Source organism: Tachypleus tridentatus, chromosome 12, assembly GCF_004210375.1.
Source record: "Tachypleus tridentatus isolate NWPU-2018 chromosome 12, ASM421037v1, whole genome shotgun sequence".
NCBI lineage: Eukaryota > Metazoa > Arthropoda > Merostomata > Xiphosura > Limulidae > Tachypleus > Tachypleus tridentatus.
In genome coordinates, this window is record NC_134836.1 from 112,360,137 (window position 1) to 112,387,256 (window position 27,120).

The 27,120-nt window shown below is 36.3% G+C and overlaps 1 protein-coding gene across 3 annotated transcripts in view; it reads right to left on the reverse strand.

Annotated features, from left to right (window-relative positions):
- The window catches only part of LOC143234357 (protein alan shepard-like), a 130,153-nt gene that overhangs the window by 94,028 nt on the left and 9,005 nt on the right, over positions 1-27,120 (reverse strand). For 2 of the 3 annotated variants that reach the window (XM_076471653.1, XM_076471658.1), the window contains exon 2: positions 5,382-5,465. The exons of the other annotated variant lie outside the window; for it this stretch is intronic. In XM_076471653.1, coding sequence (XP_076327768.1) covers positions 5,382-5,465 — 84 coding nt within the window. The remainder of the gene's footprint in view (positions 1-5,381; positions 5,466-27,120) is intronic. 3 annotated transcript variants of the gene reach the window in all.

Genomic DNA, 27,120 nt, shown 5'->3' on the forward strand with positions numbered 1-27,120 from the left:
CGTATAATGGTATAGAATAGGTTTGAATTTGGTTGTATTTGGAAAATACTGACGTAGAAATTGTATAACCGGCTAACGGCAATTGTTACCCTATAACAACTATAATAATAATAATATATATATATATATATTATAATTTACGTTTAGCCTATTAGTTGCGGTATGTGCAGGAATTTTACTCTTTATGTTCATTTTGTATATTTAAGATTTTAGTGCAAAAAAACAGCAACAAAACAACTAATGATATTTTATTCGAACACTCACGTAAAAATTCTCAACAGTGTGTAAATAAAAACCGTGCGTATGATGTTTAAAATAAAATTACGGTTACGTTAATTTTATTGTGTGTGTGTTTTATAGCAAAGCTACATCGGGCTATCTTCTGAGTTTACCGAGGGGAATTGAACTCTTAATTTTAGGGTTGTGAATCCGTAGATTTACCGCTGTAATAGCGGTTTTTAGAAAAAAACCAGTTACAGTTCAAAATACTTTTTGGTACTGTATGTGGCTCGGCATGGCCAGGTGGTTTCGGCACTCGACTCGTAATCTGAGGGTCTCGAGTTCGAATTCCCGTCACATCAAACATGCTCGCCCTTTCAGCCATGGGGGCGTTATAATGTGGCGGTCAATCCAACTATTCATTGGTAAAAGGGTAGCCCAAGAGTTGGCGGTGGATGGTGATGACTAGCTGCCTTCCCTCTTGTCTTACACCGCTAAATTAGAGACAGCTAGCGCAGATAGCCCTTAAGTAGCTTTGCGCGAAATTCAAACCAAACTATATGTATATATGCTAGCTCGAGAAATGAGATGGGAAAATTAAACAGGATAGTGAATCAGGTTGAAAGAGAAAGAAGAGTTGATAAAAGTGAAAACCAGAAAGTAATGAAGATACATGTGACAATGTTCTTTTAACACAATTTATTAATGAAGATATATGTGACAATGTTCTTTTAACACAATTTATTAATGAAGATATATGTGACAATGTTCTTTTAACACAATTTATTAATGAAGATATATGTGACAATGTTCTTTTAACACAATTTGTTAATGAAGAGATATGTGTCAATGTTCTTTTAACACAATTTATTAATGAAGATACATGTGTCAGTGTTCTTTTAACACAATTTATTAATGAAGATATATGTGACAATGTTCTTTTAACACAATTTATTAATGAAGATATATGTGACAATGTTCTTTTAACACAATTTGTTAATGAAGAGATATGTGTCAATGTTCTTTTAACACAATTTATTAATGAAGATATATGTAACAATGTTCTTTTAACACAATTTATTAATGAAGATATATGTGACAATGTTCTTTTAACACAATTTATTAATGAAGATATATGTGACAATGTTCTTTTAACACAATTTGTTAATGAAGAGATATGTGTCAATGTTCTTTTAACACAATTTATTAATGAAGATACATGTGTCAGTGTTCTTTTAACAGAATTTATTAATGAAGATACATGTGTCAGTGTTCTTTTAACACAATTTATTAATGAAGATATATGTGTCAATGTTCTTTTAACACAATTTATTAATGAAGATATATGTGACAATGTTCTTTTAACACAATTTATTAATGAAGATATATGTGTCAGTGTTCTTTTAACACAATTTATTAATGAAGATATATGTGTCAATGTTCTTTTAACACAATTCATTAATGAAGATATATGTAACAATGTTCTTTTAACACAATTTATTAATGAAGATATATGTGACAATGTTCTTTTAACACAATTTATTAATGAAGATATATGTGTCAGTGTTCTTTTAACACAATTTATTAATGAAGATATATGTGTCAATGTTCTTTTAACACAATTTATTAATGAAGATACATGTGTCAGTGTTCTTTTAACACAATTTATTAATGAAGATACATGTGTCAGTGTTCTTTTAACACAATTTATTAATGAAGATATATGTGTCAGTGTTCTTTTAACACAATTTATTAATGAAGATATATGTGACACTGTTCTTTTAACACAATTTATTAATGAAGATACATGTGTCAGTGTTCTTTTAACACAATTTATTAATGAAGATATATGTGACAATGTTCTTTTAACACAAGTTATTTTACCTCAAACATCCCATTAATCAGTCGTCATACACGAGGAAGTTGGGATCATATTTGGATATAAAAATTCTAAAGCTTCTGCCTGGTCCTGGATTGCACTTCATGGAAGGCTATCGCCCTCTGTGGCTTGTCTGATAAGATTCACACCGGGATATCCTGCTGACCAGTCAATGTTTTTGATTTAGTTTTGTTCAAGCTAAACAGTGATGGCCTTTATTTGGTGTAGTAGAGATCGTCACAATTTAAGGCCCCTGGCATGGACAGATGGTTAGGGCACTTGACTCATAATCTGAAGGTTGCGGGTTAAAATCCCCATCTCACGAAATATACTCGCTCTTTTAACCGAGGGGGCATCATAAGTAATGGTCAATCCCACTATTCATTGGTAAAAGAGTAGCTCAAGAGTTAATGATGAGTGGTGATGACCAGCTGCCTTCCCTCTAATCTTTCACTGCTAAATTAGGAAAGGTCAGAGTAGATAGCCCCCATATAGTTTGACTCGAAATTCAAAACAGAGAAACACAACTCACAGTGAACAGGGAGTGACTTTTCATAAAAATTCATGACTTTGAATTTTCTCAAACATGTTTTGTGAGGGAACACTTACTATTGCTACCAGCTTGTTTCACAAAGCTACACAAAGGGCAATTTGCACATAGTCACTCCTAGTTTTGTACTGATAAACTACTGCAGTTGAAGACAACTAGTCAACAGCACTTATCATCAATTCTTGAGCTATTCTTCCTGACTGGACAGTGAATTCAACCATCACTCTTGTTGTGCACTCATGGGTGTCCACAGAAAGTTTTTTCATGGAGGGGCAAAATTTTCCAGGGAAGGGGGCAAATTAGAGTTAACTTGTGAATTGAATAAAAAATTCATAAACATGTGAGGAATGAATAAAGAAAGAATTGTGTTTCTCACTTTCAAGGGGGGGTCAAGTTGTCCTTCATGCCATCCTTACAGATGTCCACAGGTATGCCCATAGTACCAAAGTGCAGAATGTATTTCTGTAGCAAGGTGATATGAAAAATGAATCCTTAGATCCACAGTCCATGCATGCTAACTACTAGACCATGCCTGGCCATAATTTTAGTGCTAAACCATACAAGTGTTTCAAATTTACATATATATATATTAGTGTGTTGCATGACAAAATTGTAAATATATTTGACACTCTAATCACACTAGACTGCACCCAGTCTTACTGATGACTTTATGAACCTCCATTACTTTGTATATCACTCTCCATGGGTTAAACTGTTAATTATAACATAGTTAATGAACCATTAAACAGTACAATATAAAATCATTTTTGTTGGAAATCTTGATGTTTCCACAGGTGAAAGTGTTGAGTCAAGACTTGGATTACCTTATCTTAATCCAGGCACACTAACCAACAGGTAACTTGTGGCTCACCAAGTTCTCGACTGGACTTCTAAGTAACTGGGAAACAAGGCAATTTATTCTTAAGTTGAAATAAAACTGATAAAATTTGCTTAATATAAATGTTGACAAAAATAGAAATTATGTAAATTTACCATGAAGCACAAGAACAATAAAAAAGCTTTATTACCACAACCCCTATTTTGGTCTTCTTAAAAGGTAATTTGTTTTTTATACAAACATGTAACCAAATATAACAATACAGCTTACACTTTTATTCCCATCAAGCCAAACTTTACATAGAATTTAACCATCATTCCATATACCAGCTAAAAGAGGGCAATGGTGAGCATCATGTACTGTACCATATTCTCTTCCATATCAGCTTAATGTCAGTCAAGTTATTATAATTTTTTGTACAATATTCTGCTTTACCATATCTGTTTCATTGGAGAAAAAAAATCTTACCACCTTAGTTCAGGTGATGACCAGATTTGTACTCATAATCTGAGGGTCGGGGGTTCGAATCCCCTGTCGCACCAAACATGCTCACCCTTTCAGCTGTGGGGATGTTATAGTGTGATGGTCAATCCCACTATTCATTGGTAAAAGAGTAGCCCAAGAGTTGATGTCTTGGGTAGTGATGTCTAGCTGCCTTCCCTCTAGTCTTTCACTGCTAAATTAGGGACAGCTAGTGCAGACAGACCTTGCATAGCTTTGCGTGAAATTAAAAAAAAAAAAAAACTAATTCTTTTTGGTCATAAAAAACACATGCTTTTAAAATATTTTAAAAATAATATTTTATGCTCCAAATAAAATAGGTTAGTATACAATGTACTTCAAAATAATCCCTTATGGGAAATAAGTTTCACACACAATCAAAGTATAATAAAACAGCTTTTTTGAGTTACTCTTCAAAAGCACTCTTACTTCACTTGCTATTAATATCCAAAAATATTCATCATTTATATAAAAATCAGTAACATGTGCAGAAGTTTGACTGCTGTCTATTATAATGATTTTGAGCATGAAAGTTAGTAAGTCATAAGTTATGTGAGGTCATAATTAAACAGGGTGCACTAGAATTAGATTTGGCCATTATTTGGTGTTTTGTATGTAGTGTGATGGCACAGAAAACTGACAGCTTTTGAAAAGGACTTTGTAAGTGCCATTTAAACAGCAAAATGTTCATACAATCAGTTCATAAAGATATGTTCATATTAAGGATTTTGAACTTCCAAGAGTTAAAGACAGGAAAAAAAAATCAACATGGGAATGAGGCCCAGCAAAAAAACATACCTTCAATAAACTGTATCATAGCAATGATGAGGAACATGCAGAGCCTTGTAACAAGTTACAATCCACTGGCACAAAATATCAGTGGCAAAAGCCTGGCAACAGTATGTGATATAATCTAGGATGTCTGCCAGGAAAAGCAAAACATGCCATATATATATAAGTTCTTTTCACAACATATCTGTTCAAATGTTGCATATCTCAAGCAGATGTACAGTGAAGTGGGTATTCATGCTATTCCATATGAATATATACTAGTCAAGTCACAGGATGCAGCATCTATGGATTTCTGTGCCATTGAACTGTTGAAATGGTGATGGGAAGCCACTACTCTCAAACACTAGATGGTTTATGGAAATGAACCAGAGAGGAAGAGTGTATTTAGGCATGAAAGTGTCATTTGCAACAAAAACTAAAATGCAGGACTATTGTCAAGATAACATACATAACACTGGAATATACAGGAGCAAACAGAGTCAAACATTCAGTGAGATCGATATAAGTTTTTTTTTATTCTGACAGTAACTTTTGCAACATTACTGATTTATTAAAAATAGAATACCACTACAGATTATACAAAGAGAAATGTTGTAACTTACACTTCTGGGATTGCTGAATGTTGGTTTACAAACACTAACAGGTCTAGTATTTAGTGTCCTCTCCCTATTTTCATTCATGTTAACCTACATTTACAAAAAAAGAAACAATAGAGTTATTGTATTCATTGTCTTTTTCAGCACTTACAAATGTTAAAATAACAGCTATTGTGTATACAAAAAAAAGTTACTTTAACCATACAAGTACACAAAGTTAAATCTTACAATATATATAATAATTATTTCAACATCTATTTTTTCATAAACTAGCACAGTGCATACATGGATCAGATAACAATTTGTGTGCTAGCTGCTAAGGAAGTGTTTCTCTATGAACTTAATATTAAAATATACAAAAACAAAATAAGTGACAAAAATAGTGTGTGTGTTTTGTTATAGCAAAGCCACATCAGGCTATTTGCTATGTCCACCAAGGGAAACTGAAACCCTGATTTTAGCATTGTAAATCTGAAGACCTGCTGCTATTTCACCATAGGATGGGCAGAAAAGAGTGGCATAGAACTACATATACAAAATATAATAGACCCAGTATGGCCAGGTGGGTTAAGGCATTCCACTTGTAATCTGAGGGTCGTGGGTTCGAATCCCCATCACACCAAACATGCTTGCCCTTTCAGCTGTGGGGACATTATAATGTTACGGTCAATCCCACTATTCGTCTGTAAAAGAGTATCCCAAGAATTGGCGGTGGGTGGTGATGACTAGCTGCCTTTCCTCTAGTCTTACACTGTTAAATTAAGGACGGCTAGCACAGATAGCCATCGAGTAGCTTTGTGCGAAATTCAAAAACAAAACAAACAAACAAAACTAAAGGGGGAAATAGAAGCTGTCTTCTCTGTTTGTGGTTAAAATTCACCAAAAAGAATCTTTCTTGGATTAACTGTGTAACTCACTGATAAGGTAGCTGCATTTATGGAAAGCAAAAAAGAATTCAGATCCAAAGTAAGTTTTCTTGCTCATGATGTAACATTTACATATTGCGTTATACCCGGAAAACACCAGCTTCCAGCAAACAAATGCTACAAAATGACGTAATTGTTCTGAACTTTGGGAAAATATGAGCAATGAATAAGCTGTTTACTATCCTTTCTGGAAAATTTGGATACACATACGACAAGCTCTTGTTGCATACACCTGAAAGACGAACTTCGGTTTTTGGTTGTTTTTTAAAGACTGTAATCCACATACAAGCGAGGCATTTTATGGATGAAACGTGGCATGTAGTATAATGCTGCCACCTGGTTGATATTTTTGATAACTTCAACAACCTTAGATTGTTATCGCAAGGTCGGAATAACAATACTTTCCAGGTATTGGATAAGGGATAGCACAGATATCCCTTGAGTAGCTTTGCATGAAATTCAAAAACAAACAAACTAACCTAATATAATAATCTCAACTGAGAAAGATCCTTTAAATGTCATTCATACCTATAACTCATTATATGGTATAAATATTGATATATACAATAAACAACCTTAGTATTCACATATCTGTGGTCTTTATTGTCATCTTCCTTGTATTTAGCACTTTCTGTTCTAGTTATGTTAGATTCACTATCATCATTTATTGCTTTCTGAGGAATTCCTTCAAAGGAATTGCATCTCTTCCATTCTTACCCATATCCTTGTGATATGCACTTTTATCAGTTGCATTTATTTGAAGTTCTGTGGCCATTTCTTTTTGTTTGTCCTAAAAAATAAAGGTAAAAACACATTTCACGGTTATATAACAAAATAAGTTGTGTTTTTGTATGGGTTCAGGTCCAAGCAGAATTTGCAAATGCTTGAAAAAGAGCATAGTCTGAAACAGTTAACAAATTTTTTTGCTTTTAATTTAATTTGTAAAAAAAAAAGTACAAACACAGCTCCTCAAGTTTGGATAGATTCACAAGTATTAAATCTGTATATTGTTTCTTGTTCTATGCAGTATTATACACACACAAGTATACATATACCAGTTTCACGTGTTATATCACCCATCTATACTAAACCAACAAATCACGTTTATATGCAAAAACGGTTCATTTGGGTTGAGGATGACCGAAGATATTTTACATAGAAATTTGCATATAAATTTCTCAACAAGTGGGTTTCTCGACATCACTGATCAACAAATCACGTGTTCCTACACATTGCGAATTCGGATATAACACAGTTAGTGTTTGAACTCCATTTTTGCAAACAGAGAAGCCTCAAACGGCAGCAGTTTCTTGCTTCTCCAGTAATTTTTTGTTTTGGTATTATGCAAAAAAGAGCTACCTGTGCTCTGCTCACCACAGGTATCTAAACCCGTATCTAACAGTATAATCCGCAGACATGACGCTGTTTGTCACTGGAGGACGCCTCAGTGGTTAAAAAATCATTAAAGAAAAAAAACATAAAAGAAACATTTCTTAAATCGTTTGGTTACTTTTAAATAACAAAGTAGCAACATCAGAAGCCAATGTAAAATTAGTTTAACATATATTTACGAATGTGCAATCAATATATTGCACCAGCGTATTTTATATAGGTTTTATAAGTTTGTGCAAAGCTACACGAAGACTATCTGCGCTAGCTGTGCCTAATTTAGCTGGGAAAGACTAAAACAAAGTCTCTTGGGCTAATATTTTACCAATGAATAGTGGGATTAACACATATAACATCCCCACAGCAGAAAAGGCGAGTTTGTTCTGTGTGACGGGAATTAGAATCCGCGACCAGCAGAGTGCGAGTCTTGCGCCCGAGCCACCTGGCCATTTTATATAGATGTCTTCAAAATATACATTTCTGCCTCATTAACGTGAATTGGCATTCTTGACTAAAGGAAAGCTTCAGAAACTATTTATCTTTGCACCATGCACAATGTTATGTATTCATAAAACAAGATGCTATATTGTATATACTTCTTTACAGTCGCTGGATAAACAAAACTACTATCCTTCATTTAAGATATTAAATTACATCAAAGCTCATTTTAAAACTATGCCTCTTCGCGATTTGTCAAAAGCTTTGCTTGTTTTGGAATTTCGCACAAAGCTACTCGAGGGCTATCTGTGCTAGCCGTCCCTAATTTAGCAGTGTAACACTAGAGAGAACCACCGCCAACTCTTGGGCTACTCTTTTACCAACGAATAGTGGGATTGATCGTACCTTTATAACGCCCCCACGGCTGGGAGGGCGAGCATGTTTGGTGTCACGAGGAAGAAAGAACTTTTTGAAGATAATGTTTAGAACTAACAAAGTTTTAGTCATTACTGTCTGTCCAGTTTTGCTAGGACCTTAAATTTAAAAAGTAGATAATTATTCACATGTTAGTTAATGTGTTTGCCGCCCAGCAGCACAATGATATATCTGCGGACTCACACTGTTAACAACCGGGTTTCGATACCCGTAGTGGGCAGAGCACAGATAGCCCACTGTGTAGCTTTGTGCTTAATTCTAAACAAACAGCAACAAAGTAAAGTGCCCAAAGTTAAATATATATATATATACACAAAATACATATATACAATAAATAGTTCCAGTAAATTCTGAAACGTTTTCAGCTGCTTGCCTTTATTTTTGTTTTAAGGTGCTTGTTTTCGCTTTCCAACTTGAATGTTAATACATTGGTTTATAAATATCGTCTACATACTATATAAAAAGTGCACTGAAATTTGCGATTTTAAACATAAGAGCGAAACGTTCGGTGACCAAACTGTTACACAGTCATGCATGTGATTCAGATACATTCTTATACAAACAACCACACATGTCTCCCGCTGGGACAGCGGTAAGTCTTTGGATTTACAACGCAAAAATCAAGGGTTCGATTCTCCTTCGTGGACACACCAGATAGCTAGATGTGGCTTTGCTGTGATAAACACACAAGTATCGATATTTACTACCTACATCTCACACAGCCCCCATACATCTCACTGTATCTACTGATTTACAACGCTAAAATCAAGAGTTCGATTCCCTTCGGTGGGCTCAGCAGATAGTCTGATGTGGCTTTGCTATAAGAAAACACACACACACACACACACACACACTGTACCTATTTATTTATTAAATAATCCATTGTAATATACGTACGTTTATATCTAACGTTCGAGTGCCTACGGGTTATGAGTATTACCATATGGCTCGGAGTCCGGTTGTCTCTCTCTCTCTCCGGAACTACTGATCCATATGGTAAGTTGACGACTACTATTACCAACACATGCCACGTTTTGCGCTTTAATGTATGTTGACAAATATTTCAAGAATGCATACATACTGCTTATATCATTTTCACGTGTCGAGTTTCATGGAAATTTTAGGTAGCATTATTTTAAGTTAAACGTTCGTATTCTAGTTGGACAACTATGTATCTTGTAAATATTCCAGAATTGTGTTACTTAGCATTGCTGTTATATGTTATATTACGCAATCTAACGAATATAAATATAACAATTTTCGGTTTATTTCAAAAAATCGGTTATATACGAAAAAGATACGATCCCTTATATATATATAGACACACACAAGGAATATATGTTTAAATGGTCTGTTATACGCTTATGACTGAAATTCAGCGTGTATTAAGAATAAAAAAATGACAATTTTTGTATCAGGCATTATGTCCACACTAGCGACATCTCAGGGACTCATTAATTACCACAGTGCACTATCTAAAATTAATACTCAATATGTGTATTAACTAGATCGCTTTCCGGATACGCAGGACAAGAATCCAGTTTATTATGTTTTATCTGTCTCGTCTCGGTGTTGAAGCATGACCATGTAGTTAAGGTACTCGACTCGCAATCTGAGGATCGCGAGTTTGAATCCCCTTCACACCAAACATGCTCGCCCTTTCAGCCGTGGAAGTGTTATAATGTTATGATCAATCCCACTATTCGTTGGTAAAAGAGTAGCCCAAGAGTTGGCGGTGTGTGCTGATTACTAGCTGCCTTCCCCACTGCTAAATTATGGACGGCTAGCGCAGATATCCCCTGTGTAGCTTTGCGCGAAATTAAAAATAAAACAACCAAATCGGAATTGGAGACATCGACACGACGATTCACCACGTTAACAAACCCATTACAACAACAGCAAACTGTCACAACTGTTCAGTTAAAAATATAGCGGTAGAAAAAACTAATTACTAGATTACCTGATTTTTTCACACTTTCCTGGTTCCTCTGTTAATTTTTTTTAGAAGACTGTGCATTGTGGTAGTGTCAGGACAAGTGTAGAACAGTTATAAAAATTTTGTGGTGTGAACTGACTCATGAGTTGGTCGTTGAGACAATAAATGCATCTCTATTAACAAACAAACCACAAATATATTATTGCAGGTGATAAACAAATACTTGGCAAATAGGAAGATGTCCTCAGAGTAAGAAAAACCCAAATTTAAATATAAAACAATTGAAGTAACTGACAAGAAATGCTCACAGAGTGTTTTAATATTCAGTTGTGTCTGCTCTGACCTTGATAACTGCTTGACATCGCTGTTACAATTTACACGAAAGTCCGAGTTCATAGTACTACACGTGGTTTTAGGGCATCTTGTATAGGATTTCTCAGGGTGCTTCTGCTCCCCTCCTCAAACACATACCAAAGTCCAAGCAATGAAGTTTCGAAGGACCATGATTGCGATGATAAACGTCAGGTAGGTGTGAAGCGATGAAGTGACACAGAGATACCTCCAAAAACATCATGAATGACAAAATAATACACCTTAAACAATAGCCCCTTAACCGCAACACACATGGGGCGAAGAAACACTGACGTTTCTCAGCGTCTCCGCAAGTCTTCCGAGGTTTACCTCTCAAGTTTGTTTTTTTAACACCAGAATAACTGTCAAGTTTTTGGATTTGGTTTTTTTGGTTCCTGTAATTAATATATACTTCTCGGTTTCGTCTCTTACAATTTGTTACCCATTACCTTCCAGAAATTTTTGATAGAGTTGAAATCTGGGCTGACCAGCACAGTATACTGATATTGCAGCTTCAAATAAAGCAATAAAACAAAATCTAAGATGTAATTTCAACACAGGTAAAGTGGAGTTTTTTTGTTTTATTTTACGTCCACTACACAGAGTACATGACTGTTTACGACAAGGTTTCCCCTGTGGCATGAAGAAGGGTCATGCTCAAATGTGCAATAATCAGTTTCATCAAAAAGATCCACCAACTGTTGGCTTTACCCCGGGACTCGGGGATCTGGATATATTGTCGTCATTAGCAGGCGCTCCACGTCCTGGCCATAGATGCATTCTCCTACCACGATAATGCTTCACAACTGCATTCAAACATGCTGAATGAAACTCCTCTCCATTTCAAAGTTGTAAAAGTTTCTTCCCATCAGACTCGCGCCAGTTGAACTTTGAAAAGACCACTTTTGGCTACACATGGCCAAGTGGTTAAGGCACTCGACTCGTAATCCGAGACTCGCGGGTTTGAATTCCCGTCGCACCAAACATACTCGCCCTTTCAGCCGTGGGGGCGGTATAATGTGACGGTCAATCCCACTATTCATTTGTGAAAGACTAGTCCAATAGTTGGCGGTGGGTGGTGATGACTAGTTGCCTTCCCGCTAGTCTTACACTGCTAAATTATGGGCGTCTAGTGCAGATAGCCCTCGTGTACCTTTGCGCAAAATTCAAAAACAAAAATAAATATCACTTTTTTCAAGTTACTTCAGTACCGTCATCATGTTCTTCGCCCCTCTTGTTCGTTATACTGTTGATGAGGACGGGTTTATTTCCTGGCCGTATTGCTGAAGGGTCGATTGAAGACAAACGAGACCGAAAAGTGAGCACGGTAATAGTGACCTCTGCATGTTCTTTTTTATATTTCTCGACGATAGGCAATGATCCTCCAGGCACGTGCGTTTCACAACTAGATCATGATCTGCTCTAAAAGCTTTCTTCCAATTCCTCTCCTTCTGGCACACCATCCAGAGAGACTGTCTAAATCTCCGTCATGATCTGCTCTAAAAGCGTTCTTCCAATTCCTCTCCTTCTGGCACACCATCCAGACAGACTCTCCAAATCTCTGTCATAATCTGCTCTAAAAGCTTTCTTCCAATTATTCTCCTTCTGGCACACCATCCAGACAGACTCTCTAAATCTCTGTCATAATCTGCTCTAAAAGCTTTCTTCCAATTCCTCTCCTTCTGGCACACCACCCAGACAGACTCTCTAAATCTCTGTCATGATCTGCTCTAAAAGCGTTCTTCCAATTCCTCTCCTTCTGGCACACCATCCAGACAGACTCTCTAAATCTATGTCATAATCTGCTCTAAAAGCTTTCTTCCAATTCCTCTCCTTCTGGCACACCATCCAGAGAGACTATCTAAATCTCTGTCATGATCTGCTCTAAAAGCTTTCTTCCAATTCCTTTTTCTGGCACACCATCCAGAGACTGTCTAAATCTCTGTCATGATCTGCTCTAAAGCTTTCTTCCAATTCCTTTCCTTCTGAAACACCATCCAGACAGACTATCTAAATCTCTGTCATGATCTGCTCTAAAAGCTTTCTTCCAATTCATTTCCTTCTGGCACACCATCCAGAGAGACTGTCTAAATCTCTGTCATGATCTGCTCTAAAAGCTTTCTTCCAATTCCTCTCCTTCTGGCACACCACCCAGACAGACTCTCTAAATCTCTGTCATAATCTGCTCTAAAAGCTTTCTTCCACTCCTCTCCTTCTGGCACACCATCCAGAGAGACTGTCTAAATCTCTGTCATGATCTGCTCTAAAAGCTTTCTTCCAATTCCTTTCCTTCTGGCACACCATCCAGAGAGACTGTCTAAATCTCTGTCATGATCTGCTCTAAAAGCTTTCTTCCAATTCCTTTCCTTCTGAAACACCATCCAGACAGACTCTCTAAATCTCTGTCATAATCTGCTCTAAAAGCTTTCTTCCAATTACTCTCCTTCTGGCACACCATCCAGACAGACTCTCTAAATCTCTGTCATAATCTGCTCTAAAAGCTTTCTTCCAATTCCTCTCCTTCTGGCACACCATCCAGAGAGACTGTCTAAATCTCTGTCATGATCTGCTCTAAAAGCGTTCTTCCAATTCCTCTTCTTCTGGCACACCACCCAGACAGACTCTCTAAATCTCTGTCATAATCTGCTCTAAAAGCTTTCTTCCAATTCCTCTCCTTCTGGCACACCATCCAGACAGACTCTCTAAATCTCTGTCATAATCTGCTCTAAAAGCTTTCTTCCAATTCCTCTCCTTCTGGCACACCATCCAGAGAGACTGTCTAAATCTCTGTCATGATCTGCTCTAAAAGCTTTCTTCCAATTCCTTTCCTTCTGGCACACCATCCAGAGAGACTGTCTAAATCTCTGTCATGATCTGCTCTAAAAGCTTTCTTCCAATTCCTCTCCTTCTGGCACACCACCCAGACAGACTCTCTAAATCTCTGTCATAATCTGCTCTAAAGCTTTCTTCCACTTCTCTCCTTCTGGCACACCATCCAGAGAGACTGTCTAAATCTCTGTCATGATCTGCTCTAAAAGCTTTCTTCCAATTCCTTTCCTTCTGGCACACCATCCAGAGAGATTGTCTAAATCTCTGTCATGATCTGCTCTAAAAGCTTTCTTCCAATTCCTCTCCTTCTGGCACACCATCCAGAGAGACTGTCTAAATCTCCGTCATGATCTGCCCTAAAAACTTTCTTCCAATTCCTTTCCTTCTGAAACACCACCCAGACAGACTCTCTAAACCTTTGTTATGATCTGTTTGTGTGTTTTGTTTTTGAATTTCGCACAAAGCTATTCGATGGCTATATGTGCTAGCCGTCCCTAATTTAGCAGTGTAAGACTAGCGGGAAGGCAGCTAATCATCACCACACGCCGCCAACTCTTGGACTACTCTTTCACCAACGAATAGTGGGATTGACCGTCACATTATAACGCCCCCACGGCTGAAAGGGCGAGCATGTTTGGGGCGACGGGGATGCGAACCCGCGACCCTCAGATTACGAGTCGCACGCCTTAACACGCTTGGCCATATTGTTATGATCTGCTCTCAAAGCTTTTTTCCAATTCCTCTCCTTCTGACACACCACCCAGACTCTATAAATCTCCGTTATGATCTGTTCTAAAAATTTTATTCCAATTCCTCTCCTTCTGACACACCACCCAAACTCTATAAATCTCCGTTATGATCTGTTCTAAAAACTTTATTCCAATTCCTCTCCTTCTGACACACCACCCAGACTCTATAAATCTCCGTTATGATCTGTTCTAAAATTTTTATTCCAATTCACTCCGTTATGATCTGTTCTAAAAATTTTATTCCAATTCCTCTCCTTCTGACACACCACCCAGACTCTATAAATCTCCGTTATGATCTGTTCTAAAAACTTTATTCCAATTCCTCTCCTTCTGACACACCACCCAGACTCTATAAATCTCCGTTATGATCTGTTCTAAAAATTTTATTCCAATTCCTCTCCTTCTGACACACCACCCAGACTCTATAAATCTCCGTTATGATCTGTTCTAAAAACTTTATTCCAATTCCTCTCCTTCTGGAACACCACCCAGACAAACTCTCTAAATCTCTGTTATGATCTGCTCTAAAAGCTCAAACAAACAATTACTGCTTTTTATCTTTGGTGGACTTAACTTGAAATCCTTTGCCATAGTTGCATCGAGCACACATTACAGCAAATAGGTTTCTAAAATGTCTCTCAGTAATATCAGTAATAACTTCTGTTAAGAGCCCCAGAGAAAACAAGCAAGCAATAAAAAACGGTTGATGCAATAATTAGACAATATTGTACCATCTATGCAACGTATTTGCAAATTACATCCAATAGGGCTTTAAAACAGACTATGTCTCCGAAGAGTCCCCCACCCGTACAGCGGTAAATCTACGGAGTTATAACGTTAAAATCAGGGATTCGATTCGTCCTGGTGGACTCAGCAGATGGTCTAATGTGGCTTTGCTAAGAAAAACACACATATTCACGCTTCCGAAGAAAAGTGTGAAAAAAATTGGGCGATGCTATACATTTTTCCACGACTGTAGTTATAATTATATTAAAGTAAACTATACAAACATTAGTAAGTAGCAACATACATTTCAAATACAATCATAAATTATAAACTACAGTATCTTTTATCCAAATTAGTCGATATGTATTACTTGGCTGAAGTGAAATAGCCATACGACGTCAAACTATTCAGCATCAACTTTTCATAATAAACCTGATAATTAAATGAAATATATATAAATATATGGTTTGTTTGTTTTTGATTTTCGCGCAAAGCTACTCGAAGGCTATCTGCGCTAGCCGTCCCTAATTTAGCAGTGTAAGTCTAGAGGGAAGGCAGCTAGTCATCACCACCCACCGCCAACTCTTGGGCTACTCTTTTATCAACGAATAGTGGGATTGACCCTCACATTATAACGCCCCCACGGCTGAAAGGGCGAGCATGTTTGATGCGACCGGGTTTCGAACCCGCGACTGTCGGATTATGAGTCGAACGCCTTATCACGCTTGGCCATGCCGGGCCCTTGAGCTTTGTATGTTTCTGTTAAATATAAAGCTTTTCTCATGAATTATTTGCAGACTTTACAGCAGATCGTTTATGTACACTTGTGTCGATGACTAAAGTGTTTTTTTTTTTATAATTTAAGAGTTTTAAATTAAAATATATATTAATATCATCAGTAAAATTTGAAACTGTTTTCGTCAGAATCGTCGATTCACGTCATCTTCACCCTATCGTCACTGCTTGCTCTCGTTTGTATTGAGATTGGTCGCGACATTATGATGCCCCCACTGCTGAAAGGGCGAGTATGTTTGGTGTAACGGGAATTCGAACCTGCGACCCTCAGAGTAGGAGTCGAGCGCCTTAACCACCTGGCCATGCCGGGCCTGTATAAACATATATGTAATGCGTGATAAAAGTATGAATTGAAAGTAAAAGTTTAGTAATTTTTCAAGCTATCTCAAAAGAACGGAATTCGTACAGTTTATGTCTTCTGTTTGTTACATGACTTTAAAGAAGTTGAGAAAATGTTTTAACTACACATATTCCTTCCATCTGAATCTTGGTGAACTATTATTTCATTTAGTTACTTGTTTCCAAAATTTAAATGGAAAATTCTTTAATTAAAGTCAACCACAACAGTACGAAGGCACACATCAGAATTAGAATTTATTTAGTTCACCTTACAGACCCACAGCTTGAGCCCCACAACTGAAACAATCGTTTACGTTTAATTGTAGAATATTCTAGAATTTTCTAATACAAAAAATTGACAAAGCTCTACGCGAAAACTATTGATATTTTACATTAATCAAGTCCACAAGCGTAAAAGTACTTCATGTAAAAACATCTATTTTAAAAAAGTTGGATTACAGAGTAACAAATGGAAACCGAAAAAATTGCTCCAGATATTAGTCAAAGTGATCCAAAAAAAGAAGTTACTCCTATCCTTCCAAAGTCAGGGAATTCGACTCGTAATCTGAAGATCGAACGTTCTAATCTCATTAACGTATACGCTCTCCTTTTCAGCCATAAAGACATTATGATATAATGGTTACTCCCAGTAATTCTATAAAGAGATGGCAGTGAGTCTACCTGTTCTAAATTAGAGACAGCTGGAACATCGCTATTTTTCGCATGAAGGATTTTTCTTTTCTCAATGATAAAAAGATACTTCTGGAAGTTATTTGACTTCACATTAACCGTCTGTTTTATAAGAAACGTAAGATAATTATGTTAGTAATTTGTAATGGAAGAAAATATTGCGAAAACTAAAACCGTCCAAAAAGTCTCTTTTACATTTTTTTTTTTATTTAGTTTGTTTTGAATTTTGCGCAAAGCTACATAAGAGCTATCTGCGCTAGCCATCCCTAATTCAGCAGTGTAAGACTAGAGGGAAAGTGGCTAGCCATCTCCACCCACCGCCAACTCTTGGCTACTCTTTTACCAACGAATAGCGGGACTGACCACTATTATAACGCCGCCACGGCTGAAAGGGCAAGCATGTTTGGTGTGACAGGGATTCAAACTCGCGACCCTCAGATTACGAATCGCGTGCCTTAACCATCTGGCCATGCCGGGGCTTACATTTTTTTAAGACATCCAAAACACACATGTAAAATTCCATCTAATTGTATATCTAGGTTGATAAGTTTATGTGTATGGTTTGTTTTGAATTTCGCGTAAAGCTACACGAGGGCCGTCTGCGCTAGTCGTCTTTAATTTAGTAGTGATAAACTAGAGGGAACAACGACCCACCGCCAACACTTCAATAATTTGTTTTTTACCAATGAATAGAAGAATTAACCGTCACATTATAAAGCTTCTACGACTGAAAGAACGAGCATGTTCGGTGACAAGACTTCGAACCCGTGAACCTCAGATTGCGAGTCGAGCACTCTAACCACCAGGCCATGCCAGCTCCCATGTCTGTTGTTGTTTTAATTCAAGTAAAACCACACCGAGATATCTGCTGTGTCCACCGCGAGGAATCGAACCTCATGGATTTACCGCTGTCCCATCGGGGGACGTTGTGTGCTGGATGACTGTACAAACTTAACAGATACAGAAACGTTGTGATATCAGGAATGTTTAAGAGCTAGGATATTCCCTAACTTTAACAGGCCCGGTATGGCTAGGTGGTTAAGGCACTCGACTTGTAATCCAAGGGTTGGGGGTTCGAATCCCCGACGCACCAAACATGCTCGCCCTTTCAGCAGTGGGGGCATCATAATGTGGCGACCAATCTCAATATTCACTTGTAAAGGAATAGCCCAAGAGTTGGCCGGTGGGCAGTGGCCTTCCTTCTAGTCTTACATTGATAAATTAGGGACGCCTAGCGCAGATAGCCCTGTGTAGCTTTGTGGGAAATTCAAAACAAACCTAACTTTTACAAGTGCATGTTTAGTACATGTCCAGTAAATGTCATAAACCATTTCTTCGATCGACCGTTCTGTAAGTATAGTGTATCAGTACTAGCAATGTAAAGTGAATACGTGTTGCTTGGAAAGCCTGTAGCAGTCAACCAGTGGTAACTGACTGAGCGACTACGTAAGCTTAAACTTCTGACACGTAAGTTTGTTTCTTTTAGAGCAAAGCCCCACTATACTATTTGCTTTGCCTGCCGAAGGAAATCGAACCCCGGATTTTAACGTTATAAGTCCATAAACTAAGTCCACTGGAGGTAAAACTGTATTAAACGTTACACTGTAGGACGATTGTGTGGATTTGATTATTTTCAGTCTCACCATACAAAATCTGTATTATAAAATATGTCATTTACAGCCAACAACCAGGTTGAAACTGCTTATCTTAGATATAAGGAACAAAACACGTTTCCAAAGGTACTTAATAGAACAAAGGTTGACAATGAATGGCAGGCAGTACGTTATGCATTCTATTATGATGTATTTCCCGTTTTTTCTTGCACCTACAGTAAAAATATGAATAAAATCTCACGAGGCAACTCACTCATACGTCCAATAAAGCACGCGCTGTTGAGGTTTTGTCCAAAAGTGATTCAATGAGTATAAAATAAACTTGAGGCACCTTTTGTGGTTAGCACAATCCCTGGATCACATTCCAATTGTGCTTCTTTATAATAAGGCCCAGCAAGGCCAGATAGTTAAGGCACTCGACTCGTAATCCGCGGGTTCGAATCCCTGTCGCACCAAACATTCTCGCCCTTTCAGCCGTGGGGGCGTTATAATGTGCGGTAAATCCCACTATTCGTTGGTAAAAAAGTAGCCCAAGGGTTAGCGGTGAGTGGTGATGACTAGCTGCCTTCCTCTAGTCTTACACACTGCTAAATTAGGGATGGCTAGCGCAGATAGCCCTCGAGTAGCTTTGCGCGAAATTCAAAACAAACCAAACCAATCTTTATGATAAACTTACACATCATATTGGAAAACACAATCTTCTTACACATTTGTATTAACTAAACACTATACTTTTGAACAAAGTATATGCTACTACGTGTGTACAAAGTGGAATATATACATGATTAAACTGAGCTAACTAACATCCTTTAACATTTCATTTTTAAATATTAAATAAAAGCACAGTGATTGGTTTAGCCTAATCTTAATTACATACAGTAATGCTATTACTGAATACTGTGTTTTTATTACATTAATTTATACGTTGTTTTGTACATGTTAAAGAAAGTTTGGGTGTGATAGTTATAACGTGACCTCTAAAACTTCCCAAATGTTTAGATACAGATCTGATATGACGTGGGAGACTTCGTCAGATTTGGGGAAAACAAATTTTGTAAAAAGAGTTAAAAATCAGTGAGTTAGTAAGTCAGAATCAGTGAGTTAGTAAGTCAGTTCATCGTTGTACATTTTAAATTTGTGTTTAAACAAACTAGAGCTTGGAAATCAGTGATGAATTTGTTTTATTTCTGTGTTAATCTTATCAACGAAGGAAGAATGCAAAAACTTGTTGGATATATTTGAAGGCAAGTGATCTATTCCTTAGTGTTGTAACACTATTATCCAAAATTTGGTAAATAAGAAATTTAATTACGTTTTCAATATACATTGCTCATTCTTAGTAATAACGAAAAATTCCAAACAGTATTGAAAACATTATTTAATTTTAACGACGAAGTACTTTTATCGAAAAAAAAACAGAACACAATGTCGGTTTAGAATCATTTTCACGATTTAAATTGTTTTTTAAACAAACAGGAACTTATGTTTTTTAAACCAGATCATTGATCATAAATTAGAATTATGGCTAACCAGCTTTAAAAGACTTCCTTAGAAATATGAAGTCTTTCTTTCTGTTTTAACCTCTGTAAACTGATAGACGGTGTATCCCCATCGTATTGTGGGTCCTACTTCCTCAATCACCTCTAAAGCCAAGAATACATTTTATATCCCACATTACAGCCTGTACCCTGGAGATCCTTTGGTTTATGCAGTCTTTGATTTGATTTGTGTTAAAGCTTGTTTTTACTTTTCAGAATATCATTAGTCAGAAGTTTGGATTTGCCGTTTTCAACGCAGTCCTTCCTTTTGATCTTGTTTTATTTTACTTTGCTGTTGAGTATTAATCTTACTAGCCGATTTCTCGTGGCGCTAGTGCATTAGATCCGTGTGTAACGTATTCATGACGTTATATCTGCACCCTGAGAATAAAGAAAAATAAAAGTTCTCCGTGATGGGAAAAGGAGGCGAAATGGCAAAATCGCGACCTCTAATGCAAGTCTGCATACATATAGAATAAACATTTCGTGAAGTTGGGGATTGCACATTGCGTAATAAAAACGTTTTTCCAGTATCATACAAGCTAGTGTTCCATTATAGCATGATGATTTAAAACGTGGCATCTAATAAAAAAACGGATCCTTGAGAACAACAATTACATACCTAATAACTGAAAAATTTATAACAAAAGACCAACCACAATAAAAATTTAAACACAGTAGCTTTAATTGACACTAGAATTCACCATATACAAAAGATACAACATTCTTCAAAGCACAAAAATATGATTTTGTTTGGATTACTAATCAGTCCTAAGAAGAAGTAACTTGTGTTGGAAAACAACAAGGAAATAATTTCATTTAGATGAAATAAAACATGAGATAAGTTCAAATCTATTTAACACTAATAAACATGGTATGTGGGATTTTATTATCAAATATACATGCACAAAATTGCTTAGTACAGATTATGCTTGTCAGAAGAAGACAGATCAATATTTTGTCAAAAATGTTGTATGTTCTTATAATCATAAATTGTTGCTTTCCTACTCATTATTAATTGAAACAGCATGATGAAGTACACAGGGTAATAAAATACATTAAATAAAACATTCTCTCATATCTCACACATACAAACAGATGCCACAGACGATAAGCCTAAATGGATTGGCTTTACACCGTTAGAAAAAGATTAACATGCGTTTTGAAACCAATTGCGTTTTTATTTTGTTTGTTTGTTTTGGAATTTCGCACAAAGCTACTCGAGGGCTATCTGTGCTAGCCGTCCCTAATTTAGCAGTGTAAGACTAGAGGGAAGGCAACTAGTCATCACCACCCACCGCCAACTCTTGGGCTACTCTTTTACCAACGAATAGTGGGATTGACCGTCACATTATACACCCCCACGGCTGGGAGGGCGAGCATGTTTAGCACGACGCAGGCGCGAACCCGCGACCCTCGGATTAGGAGTCGCACACCTTACGCGCTTGGCCATGCTGGGCCTATTGCGTTTTTATATTAAAATATTTAACCTACAAAAATCATCCTCACATTTTAATATGTAGTTATAAAAACCTGGCTGCAATCGTGAAAACATATATTCTGATATTCTGCAGTTATTCTTAAGGACTACTCAATAAAAGATAGCAAAATATAGGAAAAAATATTTTGAAAACATATATATTACTTACCATTAAATTCACAGTGAAATAACTCACCGTTTTCTTCTTTCAACTCCTAAATTATTACAACATCATTGAGCACGATATGTTTCAATTACTTCTTTAATAACAATAAAATTGAACGTAAAAAAAGTTTCAAAAATACTATCTTATTAAACTCACGATTTTCCTAACCAACACAGTTGAAATAACTTTTTAGCAGGAAATCAGTAAACCGGTAATCTTATAGAAATATTTTAACATCACAATCCCATTCTAAGTTTTCGTGATTAAAGTAAAAACAGTGTCGACCCACATAGAACTGATGGCTTAATGTCGGAACGTATCATGAAAATGGTGCTTGACGCGAGGCCTACCGTTAAGCTTATTTTTGTGTATATTGTAATAAAGTAGTAGGGAACAAGCTACAGTAAGTGGTTGGTACGGAAATTCCCTTTTTGCATTACTCGCTCAGTCGGGACAAGCTTAAGATCAGCGAAACATAAATTATAAACACAAACAAACTAACAGTATCTCATGAACAATATGTCATCCACTGGACAAGACAAGCCAATCCTATTAATGCTCAGTTGAGTACTTACCGGTTACGTAAGTTTCGTCACCAAATGTTATTAACATTAAAAATACAACATGATATAACAACTAGAAGTACAGAAATAACAAATAAATAGATTTGGGGGAAAACACACACACACCTAAATTGCGGGAAGGAAGCCAATTTTAAAATTACTAGAGTTCTGTAAGAATACATTAAAATTAAGAGACCTTAAACGATACGTTTGGAGAAAAAGGTCTGAAAGATATCCATATAAATAAGTTAAAAACGAGACATAAACACACTAAATTATGCCAACGTCACAATATAAAATTCCCGAAGTTCTGAAATCCACAGTTTTCTAAACTTTAAGGAACCCTTTCGTTTAGGATAAGACCAAGTCAATCATTAGAGACAATTTTGTAGTTAACTTGTCGACAAAACCACAGTTAATCATAGAAAATAACAGCCACCCCCTTGGCTGAGGTGTAACTTTGAGGGCTTATGATGCTAAAATCGCGTTTCGATATCTGTTATAGACAGAGCATAAATACCCCACTACTTATTTCTGCACCTAAGAACGAACATCAAAAAACAAAGAAACTGTTTTTTTATGTTTAAAATATAAATTGACTGGGGGAGAGATGTTCAGGACTAACTTCATCATGTATGAGGTACCTATCTAGTTTGCACAGTAATTCATTTTTCATCCAATTTTTATTGAAGTACGTTATTGTACTATATGGGAGTCTATCTGGTATGGTTGGTATGTTTGAATATTTGTCTATGAATTGAGATGATATGGTTCTTGGAACTCTGTATACTGTTGTGAGAAGTGTATTTTGGATTGTTTGTAGTTTGGTTTTAATTATTTTATTGCTTACAGTTATCCATGCTGGAGCTGCAGAGTCTATTACAGATCGAATATATGTTTTGTAAATTTTTAGTATGTTGTCTGTTAATGCTCCACTGTTCTTGCCAGTTAGATTCCTAGCACAGCTGGTTCTTCGCCAAACTTTATTTTTAATTTCGTTGACATAATCAATCCAAGTTAATTTTGAATCATGGGTTCGGCCTAAAAATTTTACCGATGAGGCAGTCTGAAGTAGCGTACCATTCATATATAATTCTGGCTGTTGTTTTGTTGTGTTTTATCAATTTCATAAAGACTACGAGTTGTGTCTAAATTTTGTTCTTTTGGTAATTTTGATGTTATCTCCAAAAATGTGGAGAGTCTATTACTGATTATTCTTTTGAGAATGTTGCCTATACAGCTGGTCAGGCTGATTGGTCGGTAGCTATTAGGTTTATTTGCTGGCTTTCCTTCCTTATGGAACATTAATATATTAGCGAGCTTCCAAGAAACTGTGATGTATCCTGAGGATACAGATAGGTTAAAAAGTGTTTTTAGGTGGTCAAACAATTTCGGAGTGCTCTTTTTTAGAAGGATGGCTTGTATTTCATCTTCACCTGGAGATTTGTTTTTGTTTTCTATTGCTTCAAGAAGTTCTTGTAGGGATATTTCTTTCGTTAGTATCGTGTTTTCAAAGTTTGTGATAGGTCTTGTGTTTGTCTTAGTTATGTTTATTGGTTCAAATTGTTTAGTATATGGTTGGTGACTTTATTGTAGAAATATGTACTCGTATCTGGATCAGAGTGAGTTTTAAATGTATTTTGAAGTTGAGCTTTGAAAGCTTCGGCTTTTTCATTATTTGTGTTGTATTATTGTCCAGTTCTACAGATCGATTTGGTTTGTTTTGAATTTCGCGCAATGCTGCACAAGGGCTATCTGCGCTAGCCGTCCCTAATTTAGCAGTGTAAGACTAGAGGGAAGGCAGCTAGTCATCACCACCCACCGCCAACTCTTGAGCTACTCTTTTACCAACAAATAGTGGGATTGACTGTCACATTATAACATCCCCACGGCTGAAAGGGCGAGCATGTTTGGTGTGACGGTGATTCGAAACCGCGGATTACGAGTCGAGTGTTTTAACCACCTGGCCATGTCGGACCTCTATAGATTTTCGAAAAATCTAATGATTTGGTACACATATTTGAAAACAAGTCTTCTGTGCGATTAAATTACACTTATTAAAATAAATCATACATAATACTACAGTGGGTAGAAGAAGAAACATTTTAGAAATGCTGAAGTGTTGTTATTATTTATGTATTAATCAAATCATTCAAAATACGCATTTCAATACAAAAACGCAAAATTTACTTGGTCCATTTACTGAAACTCTATTTACTTAAAATATATAGATTTACATATACAATATGTTTGTTTTTGAATTTCGCGCAAAGCTACTCGAGGGCTATCTGCGCTGGCCGTCCCTAATTCAGGAGTGCAAGATTAGAGGGAAAGCAGCTAGTCATCACCACCCACCGCCAACTCTTGGGCTACTCTTTTACCAACGAATAGTGGGATTGACCGTCACATTATAACGCCCCCACAGCTAAAAGGACGAGCATGTTTGGCGCGACGAGGATGGGAACCCGCGACCCTCAGATTACGAGTCTCACGCCTTAATCCACCTGGCCATGCCAGGCCTTATACAATATGTCTGACAAACGCAAGTAGATTTAATTATGAACAAAAAAGCAACATTAAGTTTACACTTCTGTTGCTCTAATGCAACATATATTAATATTTTATTTGTTTTACAATACTACCAAGCTTACTGCAAAAGCTTTCCTATTGCTTATGAGCTGCCATCTCTCAAAAACACAAGCATATGTAGATATTCGGATTAGTTACAGAACTCCCCCAGTTCCTTTACTTACCAAGGTACGTCATACCGAAGAGCGTAAAATAACGAAAACTGAAAAGCGAAGTTAACATGACGTTTCTAAAAGTTAAATATTTCATGCCAAATTACAATCATGTATTGATTAAAAACTAACAGGTGAGTTGACAGACGAAGGAAGTCATAAAGTGAAGGGTAACTTACTGTTTTAGTAAAATATTTTTGAATCTCATATATAGTCTGGGATAATTGTATACACGTATAATTCTATTTCAAACGCTAGTTCCATTTTCAAACACAAACACACGTGTATTCTTCAACTATAAAATGCTTTTACAGATTAAATATGCATAACGTATTTGTGTCAATACAAATACTGTATTCGTATCGTGACGTAAAAGTCACTTTCACATTCCGTAGGACAATAATATAAACTCACTTCTACCATTGAAAAACACATAAATATATACTAGCTGACTATATATGGCGCCAGTGCATTAGATCCACGTGTGACGTATTCATGACGTTATAACTACACTCTAAGAATGGAGAAAAATAGTTATTCTCAATGACGGGAAACGGAGGCGAAACGGAATAATTGTGACTCTTTTACAAATCTACATGCACACAGGATAAAAATTTCGCGTAGTTGGGGATTGCACATCACGAAATAAAAAAAAAATCCAGTATCATATAAGCAAGAGTTCCATTATAATATATATATATATATACATATATATTTTCACGAATATTCTTTATTCCTAATCAAAGCCCCATAGACAAGAATATATTATGTGCCATCCTTTACGCACGACCTACAACGTGGCTAACCTAAATTTGATGATTTTTGAATGGCTAAAAGTCATTTTCATTAACCATAAGAAATATATGATGACCGCTGGTCACCATACATTTATCTATAAAAATGATGACTTTAAGAAAAGTAACAATAGACCAACAAAGCCTTATACATTTTCTCCTTTGGCTTTCTCAAAAACGACAATATCAATAGAATAAATAAAAAGCCTGTTCATTAAAGACAGCAGTGTTAGCATCCAATGAATTATGAAATGAGGGGTAACTTAGTGTCAGTTAGATAACTTTGTGTACTTTATTCACACTACAAACACCCATTTTTGCTGTTATAAAGGTCATTTGGGAGGGAATATTATATTTATCTTGGTGTCATCCCTCATTATCGTGTTTTGTAACACTTGTATATCTAGGTAAAAGAGCACGAAGAGACGAAATTTTAATTTCAGAAGTGGAGGAGGGGTTACGAGAAATAGTTGTTTCTCTTTTACAACGGTGTGTTGAAGCTTTATTTTACTGTTTAATTTTAAGCCTATTAATTGGGAAAAAAAACCAACTAAAAGTCGATTACGTTCCACCATTTATAAACACCAGAATTTTTTTCTCAACAAATTGTAAGGCAGTAATAACGAAATGAAACATTGAATTTTCAATAAAATAACGCCATATTATTTTACTGATGAAGTAAAACATAAATTGCAGTATTTAACTCGGTGGACTCGGCAGATAGTCCGATGTGGCTTTGCTATAAGAAAACACACACACCCAGTATTTATCTAAATGTAAAACTTACACGCTAAGGTGTGTGTGTGTGTGTGTATGTATATATTATTCAGATGAGTGTAGATAATACTGAGAATCAATTATTCGGTTTATTTTGAGGTAGTTTTTACGTATGTTTATTACTTTTTATAATGATTTTATTGAAATGTCTTAGAAGCTCTTACTGGTATTTCAAAATACAATTGAATAGATAAATTGAGTAGACATCTATTTACAGTGAGAGTTGGGAGTAGCCTAACTGATATTATCAACGTGATCTGCAGTTGTGGATCAGTTACAAAAGTAATGACCAATCCCTCTATTGGTTCACAGCCCTGTATGTAGCAATTGCCTGGTCAGCAGTCCAAAATTAATAACAACTATGCTTGGACTTCTGGGTGGCCGACTTTGCTTTTTAGCACACGTGTAGCAAAAGGTGCCGTTCAGCTCGAACGTGCCAAATATCTTTTAACACAGGTAATTATTTATAA